The sequence below is a fragment of the Vigna unguiculata genome, chromosome 5 (assembly GCF_037176805.1).
Source record: "Vigna unguiculata cultivar grain cowpea cultivar isolate G323 ecotype 2 chromosome 5, ASM3717680v1, whole genome shotgun sequence".
NCBI lineage: Eukaryota > Viridiplantae > Streptophyta > Magnoliopsida > Fabales > Fabaceae > Vigna > Vigna unguiculata.
The window spans coordinates 1293476-1305187 of NC_140796.1; the positions used below are offsets into that span (position 1 = coordinate 1293476).

At 33.6% G+C, this 11712-nt stretch overlaps 2 protein-coding genes across 2 annotated transcripts; both read right to left on the bottom strand.

Annotated features, from left to right (window-relative positions):
• Window positions 1-2889: 2889 nt before the first annotated feature.
• Window positions 2890-4149, bottom strand: LOC114183159 (large ribosomal subunit protein uL23-like). Its single transcript, XM_028070073.2, has 4 exons — window positions 4011-4149; window positions 3790-3837; window positions 3229-3595; window positions 2890-3144 (listed from the first exon to the last, which is right to left on the bottom strand). Exons 2-4 carry the CDS (start codon window positions 3803-3805, stop codon window positions 3060-3062), a joined length of 468 nt encoding a protein of 155 aa, XP_027925874.1. The 5' UTR covers window positions 3806-3837; window positions 4011-4149; the 3' UTR covers window positions 2890-3059.
• A 2741-nt stretch (window positions 4150-6890) lies between these two features.
• On the bottom strand, window positions 6891-11363 carry MKP1 (mitogen-activated protein kinase phosphatase 1). Its single transcript, XM_028070687.2, has 3 exons — window positions 8421-11363; window positions 7301-7472; window positions 6891-7179 (listed from the first exon to the last, which is right to left on the bottom strand). The coding sequence occupies exons 1-2, from the start codon at window positions 10938-10940 to the stop codon at window positions 7416-7418; spliced, it is 2577 nt and encodes an 858-aa protein (XP_027926488.1). The 5' UTR covers window positions 10941-11363; the 3' UTR covers window positions 6891-7179; window positions 7301-7415.
• Window positions 11364-11712: the final 349 nt, after the last annotated feature.

Consider the following 11712-nt stretch of genomic DNA (forward strand, 5'->3'; position numbering starts at 1 on the left):
TGTTCAAATACTGTTTATATTGATAATTTAATTTATATTGTTTTTCATTGTTTTCTTTACATCATACTACTAATTCTAAATTATATTATTTCCTAAAAATTTGATCTTAATTTTGAAGATAAAAAAAATGATAATGATAAAAAAGAAGAGAAAATTATTCTTGACTTTTGGATCCATAAGTCGAATGTAGCTCAGTTCTAGGTAAAGATGTTTTTCTGTCATTTGTTTCTTTTTCTTATATTATGCCCTGTGTCGTTGACCGTCATTCCTTTTGTTATAGTGGACCAAAATGGTTTAGGCTATTTAACAATTTCATGAATGATTTTCAGCATATGTTTTCGTGTACACCCATTCACATGGAAGGAATTTCCAAGCACTGATTTTAAGGTCAGTTAATGTCTTGGTATTTCTAATCATCTTTTTGAAGAAACCAAAAATAAAATCTAATATCCAAAACAAGCCCACAGGTCATTAACTAATGCAGTATTTTTCCGTTTCTTTTGATTAATATTTCAAAACAAAATTAATATACATTTTCAAAATTCTATTTTACAAATTGACAACATTTTTGGCTTATGTTTTTCACTTAATTTTTACAAAATAAACAAAAATTTAAAACCAAATAAAACCATTTCAGAATTCGATTTTTAAAAAACTGAATTCTGATGTGTTTCAAGAAAATAAAATACTGCATATGCTCATATTTCGAGCCCCACATAGCCAAATTTCGAACTCCAAGAAAACCATTTAATATTAGTAAATAATTCATAGTGTGCTATATTGTGATGTGGAATCCAGATGTAGCTCAAATAATAACAAAGTATATTACTGGGCAACGATGGACACCTTCCCAAGAGATGTTATCCAACAACATAGAAAACCCATATTTGTTGGATTCACCCACAGTATATTATGTGCCAGACATGTAACAGTCTCTACCAAATTTCCAAACAAGGCAGACACCTGACTATGTCTGGTATTCAAAGTACAAAAATGTCAGATTGTTTTACTCTAATTGTTTAGCAACAAAGAAAAAAAAAACTAAAAACGGTATTCAAACGCAATAACAGAAGCTTGCAATAATTAAACTTGTTTGAATATTAACACAAACATAAATTCTAACAGCAGGAATAATGCTTTCGTTGAAAGAAAAATGGATTAGTGAGGACAGAAATTGTAATGTAGAATCCAGATGTAGCTCAAATAATAACAAAGTATATTACTGGGCAACGATGGATACCTTCCAAAGAGATGTTATCCAACAACATAGAAAACCCATATTTGTTGGATTCACCCTCTGTATATTTTGTGCCAGACATGTAACGGTCTCTACCAAAATTCCAAAAAAGGCAGACACCTGACTATGTCTGGAATTCCTCTAATAAAAATGTCATAAATTGTTTTCCACTAATAATTGTTTAATAATAATAAAAAAAAAAACTAACACGGGAGTGAGTATGATCACACAGGAATTAGCAACAATTAAACTTGTTTGAATATGATCACATACTCTAACAGGAATAATGTAACACATTTTGTTGAAAGGAACACAGGTGAGTGAGAGGCAGAAAATGTGATGTGGAATCCAGATGTAGCTCAAATAATAACGAAGAATATTATTGGGCAACGATGGACACCTTACAAAGAGATGTTATCCAACAACATAGTCAACCCATATTAAAGGACTCACTCTCATTATATTATGTCCCAGACATGTAACAGTCTCTACCAAATTTCAAAAAACGGCAGACACCTGACTATGTCTGGTATTCAAAGTAAAAGATGAAACAAACTATATAATTAAACTAACATGGGTATTCAGGCACCGTAAGTGGAACTTCAATAATTAAACTTTCTGGAATACAAACAAAAAATGGGTAAATAAAACGAATTTTATGTATGAAGTGATTGTGTTAAAAGGAACAAAGGTGGGGCAGAAAATGTGATGTAGAATCCAGATGTAGCTCAAATAATAACAAAAGTGAAGTGATTGTGTTAAAAGGAACAAAGGTGGGGCAGAAAATGTGATGTAGAATCCAGATGTAGCTCAAATAATAACAAAAGTGTTATTAATGGGCAACGATGGACACCTTCCCAAGACATGTTATCCAACAACATAGAAAACTCATATTTGTTGGACTCACCCTCGGTATATTATGTCCCAGACATGTAACAGTCTCTACCAAATAATGGCAGACACCTGACTATGTCTGTATTCAAAATAAAGAAAAAGGCTCCTCAATATAAGAGCATAACCTAAAATATGCCAATGGGCTGTTTCCAAATTTAATCCAGGGGCAACAGGTCTACAAAGCCTAACCATTAGAATAGACTATATTTCTATATTCAACTACATCAGTAAAACTATGATGGATTCGTCAACAAATTTTAAAATTACCCACTGCCAACCAACATGACAACAGATAACAAGAAATAATCAATATGCTGGTATAAGGACAGAAATTGATATCTGCGGTAAGGAATAAAGAAAAGGAGAGTGATCAGACCTTGGAAACATTGGAGTCAGAAATCCCTCAGCTCTGCTTTTCAAGCTAAACTTAAACTTCCATGCAATGATTGTGGGAAGGTGGTGGTAGATGAAGATAATGAATCATAGAAAAATTTATAGAATGATGGAGTTCATAAAAATGAAGATGAAGAGTCATATGTGAAAGCTTATCCATCCATAATTACAAAATTAGGTATACAGATGGTATACAAAATTGGATTCCATTGAAACGTTTCAATGGTTGTGATTCAAATTCTGTGACAAAACCTACTAAATATTTAACTTTAAATCCTGTAAGAACAGAGAAACAAACTCTGCATTTGTACAAAAAGTAACGCAGAAAATCACAATTAATCCTTGTGGATTAAGAAGGAATACAATTTTGAGGTAAAAACTGCTTTCATATGAGATATATAACGACATACTACAATAGTAATCATTAACTAAGAAAGCAGGGAATCGGTCAGAGAAAATAATTATGCCAGTATAAAAAACCTACTTCCTAAAAATGTTCTCAACTCAAAATAGGCTATATCACCAAGAGTACAACTTAGATAATACCAATTTTATTGGCTACATCCAAGGCATCATAATCTGGAGTCAACCTAACATAGGCTTTCTTAGTTCCGTCTGGCCTGCAAACAAAAATATATTGGTTAAAGAAAAAAAGAAAGAAAGTAGCAGATCAAAGATATCCTCATTTTTTTTATTCCCAGTACCTGATTAATGTGTTTACTTTCTTGGCCTGAATGTCATACATCTTCTTGACAGCATCTTTAATTTTCTTTTTGTCAGCACGAAGATCAACGATAAAAACCAGTGTATTATTATCCTCAATTTTCTTCATTGCAGATTCCGTAGTTAGAGGAAATTTAAGTATCTGATAATGGTCCAACTTGTTTCTGGGCGGAGCGCTAATGCGAGGATACTTAGGGCTCCTGTCCTTCTTCAATGTCTTTGGCCTGTGAAATGTAACAGATGTCCTGATCTTTTTGGTTTTCTTCTTAAAAACTTGGCCACCAGATTTTACAGCCTTGGCCGTCTTCAAGGCCTGAGCTTTGGGATCAGCCTTTTTAGCATTGACCACTGCTCAAGGGAAAAAAAAAGTTAAATAGAGCACAAACCAGTATTTCTGTGAGCTTTTTTCCATCTAAGTGAAAAGTCTGATGTGCATAAAGAAAACAATCATATAAATATAAACATCATGAAAATCTACATAGATATATAGGTAATTAATATTGAAGAAATGGAAAATAAAAAAATAAAAATGCAAGACTCACCCTTAGTAGGAGCCATATCAATCACTCACCAACAATTCTCACAACCTCCTGCAAACACATAATTACACTAAATTGCATTAGCAGATCGAAACATATAAGCCCTAAACAGATTCATTCATTCAAAAAAAAAAAAAGTCAAAAAACAAGCTTCGGAATAAAGATTCAAAGAGGGAAGACCTAGTAGAAACACTTGAATCTAATTCAATAAAAGATTACGATACCTTGAAAATCGGAGGGTTGCAGAAGCAGAAGCCAAAATTAGGGTTTAGGGTTGAACAGCTGATGTTAGAAGGAGAATAGGGGTTGGTTTATATAGAACTCGAACTTACAGTAACAACCTTTTCAAGCCCAATATCCAAAGCCCATATAACTATAACTTGTGTGCATAAGGTTTTCAAGATGGGTCAGTAAGAGAACAAGATATAAATGGACACGATAAAATTTATTTAGTTTAAAAAAATTGTTATTTTAAAATAAAATAAAATAAATTAAAAATTTAGTATTTTCCTAATAACTAGCTGAAACAAGACACGATCAACCCCTTCATCTCTATTATAATTTTTAATAAATAAATATTTATAAATATATATATATATATATATATAATATTATTTTGTGTGATTTTGTTTGTTATGTGAAAATAAAATAAGTAATACTTAATTTTTTCCATGCTACATTCAATTTATGTTGTGATAAAAAATAATTATACAAAAAATAACTACATCTAAAATATGAGTAATTATTTTATTTATTTTAATTTACAGGGAGTTTCAAGTTACATTTTCGTTTTTTTAATATAATATAATTTTTTTAATTGATGTCTTTGTAAATTTAATATTTAAATTTAATAATATCATTGAAAATAAAACAGAAAGTAACTAGATTACGAACTAATGTGAAATAAAAATAATGTGGTTACCAAAATTTTATTCTATCTTTTTTACTTCAAAATATCATGAATTCAAATGTGGTAATTTGTTTGCATAAATATTTGTATATTGTGAAATAATCAGAGAATCACTTTTGACTTTTAAATAGTTATTAAAAAATTAATAATAAATGTGTAATACATATCAGTATATGATTTAGTGATAATATATAACATACTTACGCTGAAAAGAAATTTAAATTATATCAAATGTCCTATAATATCATAATTTATTTGTAATAAAATTTATGGGGTTTAAATTTACTAAAACACTTCTAAAGTCCGCGGATACATATTATTATTATTATTTAATTATCGTTGTATTCTAATCATTATCGTATCTATGACAATGGTTTGATTATGTTGGATTGGCCCAGTAGAGATAATGGCATCGTTCTTGGGCTTGTGAATCACGGGATCGATTCCCATTTTCTCTAACCTTCTCTTCCTTGAGTTGTTCAGCTGTTTTTATTTTTTAATTTTTCATTAAATTGTATTTTATTTTTAATCTTTAATTGAGTTCTTTCGTCTAAATGTCATACACAAAAAATAACTTATGGAAGACCTATAGCCTATATACAGGGTTAATATAATTTATTTCCCGTTAATAAAGAAATAAATTATATTGAATGCTAAATTAAGAATAATATTAAAAAAAGTAACTGCTAATAATAATAATAAAAATAAATAAATATTTAAAAAATATATAATTACCCTATGTAGATAAAATAAATAAATCAATTATATTACTTAATTAAATTACATATATAAAATTTTAATTCTATTGACTGAAAACATATTTTTTTTTTTTTATTTTACACATTCAACTAATTAAAGTAAATAGTAACGTCAAAAGAAAAGACCAACAAAAATTTCAAAGATCTAGGAAACAGGAAAGAGTTTTTTCAGTAACGAATAAAATCGAACATAACCTTACTTAATTTAAAAGTTCAAAACAATTCTTTAATAACATTTATGTAAAAACGTGGGTCAGGAAAGAAAACAAAATAACTAGCTTATATTAATTGTATCTTAAATTGCAAATTAAAATTTTGTAGTTAGGAAATGACAAAATGAGATCTATGAACACAGAAAATTTTGCTTCATTATAAAACGACAGATTTATCTCCTCCCTTGAATTAATGCTGAGTAACAAAAATACTTCAGACAAAATTATAATAGAATTTGTTTCATTATTTTTGGTACATGATAGTTTTCTAATTGGTTAAAATACCTTTGTGGTCCCAAATTTCGTCAAGGCCATGAACAGTGACTGCCACGTGTCATTTTGTGGTTTTTTTGAATTTTTCTTTTATTTTTAATTTATAATTTTTTCTAGGAGTGTGCCACGTGTCACTTTGTGGTTTTTTTGAATTTTGAATTTTATTTTTTTGAATTTTTTTGAATTATTTTTTAAATGTCCACGTGTCAATCTAGTAGTATGACACATGTCAAAGTCAATATTCTATATTCAATCTGATCTCTATATTTGTTATTTTTATTCAATTAGGTTTGGTCCCTATAGAAAATGTGACCAAATTTAATTTTTATATCAAAGTTATAATGATGTGAATTTTAATATATTATATAAAGATATTTAATAAAAAAATATGAATTTTAATATAAAAATTAAATTTGATTTTAATTTGGAGAGGGACCAAATTGGTTAATGTTAACAAAAATTGAAACCTAATTGAATAAAAATAACAAATATAATGACCAAATTGAATTTAAAACATTAACTTTGACACGTGAACATTTAAAAAAAATTTAAAAAAATTTAAAAACAATTCAAAAAAACCATGAAGTGACACATGACACACTCATAGGTTGACATGTGTACATTTAAAAAAAATTAACAAAATTTTTTTAAAAAAAATTCAAAAAAACCACAAAGTGACACGTGACAGTCACCATTCATGGTCGTTAATGATTTAAACAATGTTAGCAAAAAAGGACCCAATTGAACAAAATTGACGAAAATTGAGACAAAAAAGGTATTTTAACCTTTCTAATTCAAGAGTAAACTAAACTCAAGAGTTTTCATTCATATTCAAGAGTAACCAAGCTTTAAAAGGTGGTAAACCATATTGAAAGAACATAGCATAATGAATCATTGAATTCAGTTTGTTAAACATGTTTGATCATTGAAAGTGACAACCATACAAGAATGTTGGATAATTTAACACTGGTAAACATTTTTTATTGAGAAGATCTATATCACTCAGCTATGGTTTGAATTCAGAAATTCTTAATCACGTATTTGTTCACATATAAGCAAATAAACTAGAGCCTAACATTTTCCGCATTGCTAAAGAAGGAATTGTTCTTCTATAAATAACATGAGAGAGAGAGAATATGAAAGAAATTTGAGTATGTTTAACATAAATTTCTAGGTTGAGGGTGTTAAAAACCACTGTACAATCAGCCGAGCTACAATTCACTTGGCATGGGGCAAACTCCTGCAAAGTAATATCAAACAAAACTCAGTTTATAGCACAGAATTAGGAAAAAGAAACAAAGAAAAGATTATTTAGATGTATTTAATGATCAGAGATTCATAAAATAATTGCCATTTATTACCTCACTGGATCTCTTTTGACAGGGAAGATGAATTTGCCATACATAGAGATAGCTGCAGATGCTGAAAAGGTTATAGAAGCTACTTGAACCAAGGATTCTCCTAGTGTCATTTGAGCTACAATGAACTGAGCAAAGCAAGGAACTCTGAAGGTTCCTCATTCTCTTTAACAATCTATTCATAGAACACAAGATTATGAGAATGCAAAATATTGGGACAATCCACCACAGTGCATAAAGCTCAATTCAATCAATCTTTCATGAAAAAGGAAGAAATGTATACAAGATATATCACAAAAGTAATGGTTTGAAGTTCAAAGTCAAATGCACTTATAAGGTTTTGTAAATAATAAGCACATCACAACAGCTGGCCCCACTAAAAATCTTAAAAGGCAAGCCTATCTCACAACACTAGATTCAGTTAGAGATTCCATAAAATCTTGTGATATCAATTCCACTGAATGTGAGGAATAGATACTGGTGGAGCAGAATATAGCAAAAAAAGATAGATATAATTGCATATGTTGCCCTAATCAGTTTTTTAGACCTGGATTCTCCTGATTCCCTCAGTGCTCTTTTATCATTGATCACAAGAATTAGTTTATAATCCTCTCTACCAACCCTCCCATTCTTCCTAGTCTAGAGATTCTAACACCATAATGCAATCATTAGTATCAAAAAACTAAGTGGAAGTTTACATGAACAAAAGTCGCATACACAGAAACAAGTTTTTCAGCATACAAAACTTGTGATGGCATATTAATGAGCTTGTGACATTCAATTATATGGAGTTTACTTAAACTCCCATTTATTTGAGTTCCATAGAAGGAAGAAAATCCAACCATCAGCTCCACCCAGCAAAGCTGCAATTAAAACAGTGTTTTCTTTCTTCCAAATTGATTATTCTGCTTGAAATATATGGATGATGTACATATTCTTTTCAGCATTTCATTAAGAATGTTTTCAACCAAAAAACAATAATGAGACTAAAGAGAGACCAAATAAGCAAACACAATCTATGGCTACTATGTTTTAATCTAGATTAGAGAAACAAAAGGAGAAAAACAAAACAACATCATGTATGTGTTGCACAATTTGAACAAAATGTCAGTGGAATGCGTACCTTGATGACTGTACTCTTTGGCAAACTAAACCGATCTAGGAGATCACAACCAATTTGATTCCAGTCCACAGCTCCTAAACAATCTAACTGTATATCAACATCCAAGTGAACCTGTGAAGTATCACAATTGAAAGACCTCCCTAACCAAATATATAACATGTTCCCTGCGTGTACGTGCATACTGGGAGAGAATATGACAAAAGCAGCTTTAGAATCCAAATGATCTGCACCAAATGTCTCAACCTTTTCTAAACTGGGCCAGTGATATACCGAAGGCTGTGCAACATTAAACTGCAGTGAGCCACTCTCATTAGTTTCCTTCAATGCTGCAGACTGACCAAGCACTGCGTCTTCTACTGAGGAAGTATGTACCAAAGGCTCAACAGAGTTCCGAACAAGTGATGATTCCTTGAGGTGCGTGCTGTCAACAATGCTTGGACATAATGCCAGCTCACACTTTTGAAAGGAATTCACACCTCCATCCTTGGCATGGTTGTTAGGCTCACAAAAATAATCTTTACTATCTGATGGTTGCAAATAGCTAACATTGCCATTAACAACAATGTCAAATTCTTGACTATTATGAAAGGTCGGTGGCTTATCCATTACTTGTTTCTTATCACTCTTCAGTGGCAACTTCAAAGATTTTGACAAACTACCTCTGCGTTCAGCAAGGGAAGTTGATGGTTTCTTCAATGGTAAAGAGGCTGACTGAGACCAGGGATGAGGTAGATTGACACCAATGATATCTGTACTGTTAGAAACTGCTTTAGAAGTAGAACTTGAAGAGATTGACAAATTAGAAAAACTAGACAAAGAAGAAAATACGGGAATAGGAGTCAAAACCACAGAGGAAGAATCTGGGGACACTTCTGACAAAAACTTAGAATGAGTGCTAGAATCAGAAGAAATGGAATCTGGAGAAACATAAGACGGTGAAGAGGATGATGATATAGACGATGACGATGATGAAAGGGATGAGGATGGAGACAAGTTGGCTGATGTGTGAATACACAACATGGAATCTGAATAAACCCTGGGAAAGGATAACCTAGGGGTAGAAACAAACTCCTTCATATTAGCAGAGGCAACTTTACGCCTTAAAGCACTCCAACTACTCTCTCTTGCAGGCAGATGGGTTTCATGTTCATTCTCCGATGAAGCAAAGGGAGGCACAAATCCTCCAGTGATTGCTTTTTTGAAAACTTCATAATCAACATCATAGGCTTCCACTCTCCTCTCACCAGGAGAAACTTTACCAGTCAAGTTTCCATCTTCTACTCTATTGCCAGATTTATCCATCAAGGGCAGAAAATTCGAAAAAGCATTCCAGAAATAAGCCGGTTCCTCACCTTCCTTAATCATCACAATTGGCCCTTGCACCTTCTCATACCGAACAATCTGGCCAACGGCCCCTCTGGCATCCCTCTCCATGATGGCCTCACAGTTCTTACCAATCCAAACATATATTGCCGAAGGAATGTGCACAATAAACGCGCCTCTGGAGTCCAATGCAGCTGAAGAAGGATCCATCAACATTTTGGGAACAAGATGTAAAGGATCATAAGGGGAGTGTGGAGCAATCCTGTAAATCCTGAGCAAAGAGCTAGGACTAAGAGGGAACGCGTGGACCCTTTTCTGACACTGCAACAACTGGCAAGCGAACCCCATATTCGGATCAGCAATCCCTCTTGCTGCCTTCACAAACTGAAAAGCATCATCAAAACTTTGGCCTTCCCTCCACATAAGGTAAGCAATGACCAGAGATGTGGACCGAGACACCCCTTGACAACAGTGCACAAACACCCTCCCACCTTGCTCCCTAACATCCTCAAAGTAGTCAAACACATCATACAAGATACTAGTAATGTCCTCGGAGGGACTATCCTGCAGCCACAAAGTCCTATACACAAAATCAGCCTTAAAGTACTCAGGACACACAAACCCCACACAATTCAACACATGAGTGATACCATTATGCTTCAAAATGTCCCTATCCTTAGCAACAGCATCACCACCAAGGTACACATGATCAGCAACTTTTGAACACTCCTTGTCAAAAAATGCAATCTTATCCCTCTTCACAAGCCCACCATTGTTACTCCTACTATGATCAGGGTTGCTATGCTGAATGGAAGACAAATCAAGTTTCAACCTTTCACCATTGCTACCATTACCTCTCCCTCCCGGGGTGGTGGGCGGCTGCGGCCACTCGCCGATGTCGTCGGACCCCGCCTTCGGCCACTCATCAAGACTCCGCCGCGCGATAGAGAGCGGCTGCAGCGGCGGCAGGCAAGACCGCGCCTTACAATTCTGCTGCGACCGAGGCGTAAGTGGCGGCGGAGGGAACCGCCGGTTCTCTCTGTGAGGACCTTCCGCGCTGCCAGAATCCGCGAAACCCTTACCCGCCTCGCCGGAAGAGGCGTTCCCGGCGGCGGTACGGGACGATGACCACGACGCCGACCGCCAGAACATTTTCCGGGAGGCGGAAATATGACCCGCGTCGTCGTTCCCCACCATGCCCACTTCGCAAAGAATTAAAAAAATCGAATTTTGCGCAAAACCCACAAAAGATTGGAAGAGCCCTAGGCACCTAGGTTTTCTGGGTCCCGGCTAAACTGCGCGCATTGAACGCAATCGGAAAATTCGAAGCCGCGTAGGGTTAACCATTTGAGCAAGGGGAGAGGAACCCACAACGAGGAAAAGAGAGAGTGACGCAAAGAAAGCGCGTCTGAATCTTGAAGTGAAAAAAGTGAGAAGAAGGGTATGGGAAATTGAAGGAAAGATCAAATTTTTATGCAGAGATTAACCTTTGTGGGGTTTGAGAGGGTGATTGGGATTTGATTTGAAAAGAGGGATTGAGATTTAGGATTTGGGCAAAGAGAGAAAGGTATATTAGAGTTGTTGTTGTTGTTGAGAGCATGAAGAAGAGAAGAAGAGAAGTGGTTGATAGGAGGGAAGAGAAGAAGGGTAAGTACATAGATAGATATAGTATTTTGTATTGAGTGGGCAGAGTCCTTTCTACATTTATGCCATCTCATGCTTTATTTGTGTTTGGGGTTTTCTCATTTTTTTTATTTTTTCAATTTTAATTTTTAATTTTACTGTGAAAAAAAAAATAAAACATGAATGAGGAATATGATCATGCCAAAAAACACAGAAGAGAAGACCAGGCAAGACTTGGATAAGCATAATGAAACATTTGATTCAAACATCACCATTTGCCAAAGGAAACAAAAAACAAATTATCAGTCAATAATAATATTTTTAATGTTTTCCTACTACATGACCT

Bases quoted from the DNA above. Each gene is read 5' to 3' on its own strand.
- MKP1 (XM_028070687.2), bottom strand. From the start codon at position 10,940: ATGGTGGGGAACGACGACGCGGGTCATATTTCCGCCTCCCGGAAAATG. The intron at 7,473-8,420 runs GTACGCATTCCA...TTCTATGAATAG, and splicing joins CAAAGAGTACAGTCATCAAG to ATTGTTAAAGAGAATGAGGA.
- LOC114183159 (XM_028070073.2), bottom strand. The intron at 3,145-3,228 runs GTACTGGGAATA...TTTTGTTTGCAG, and splicing joins AAAGTAAACACATTAATCAG to GCCAGACGGAACTAAGAAAG.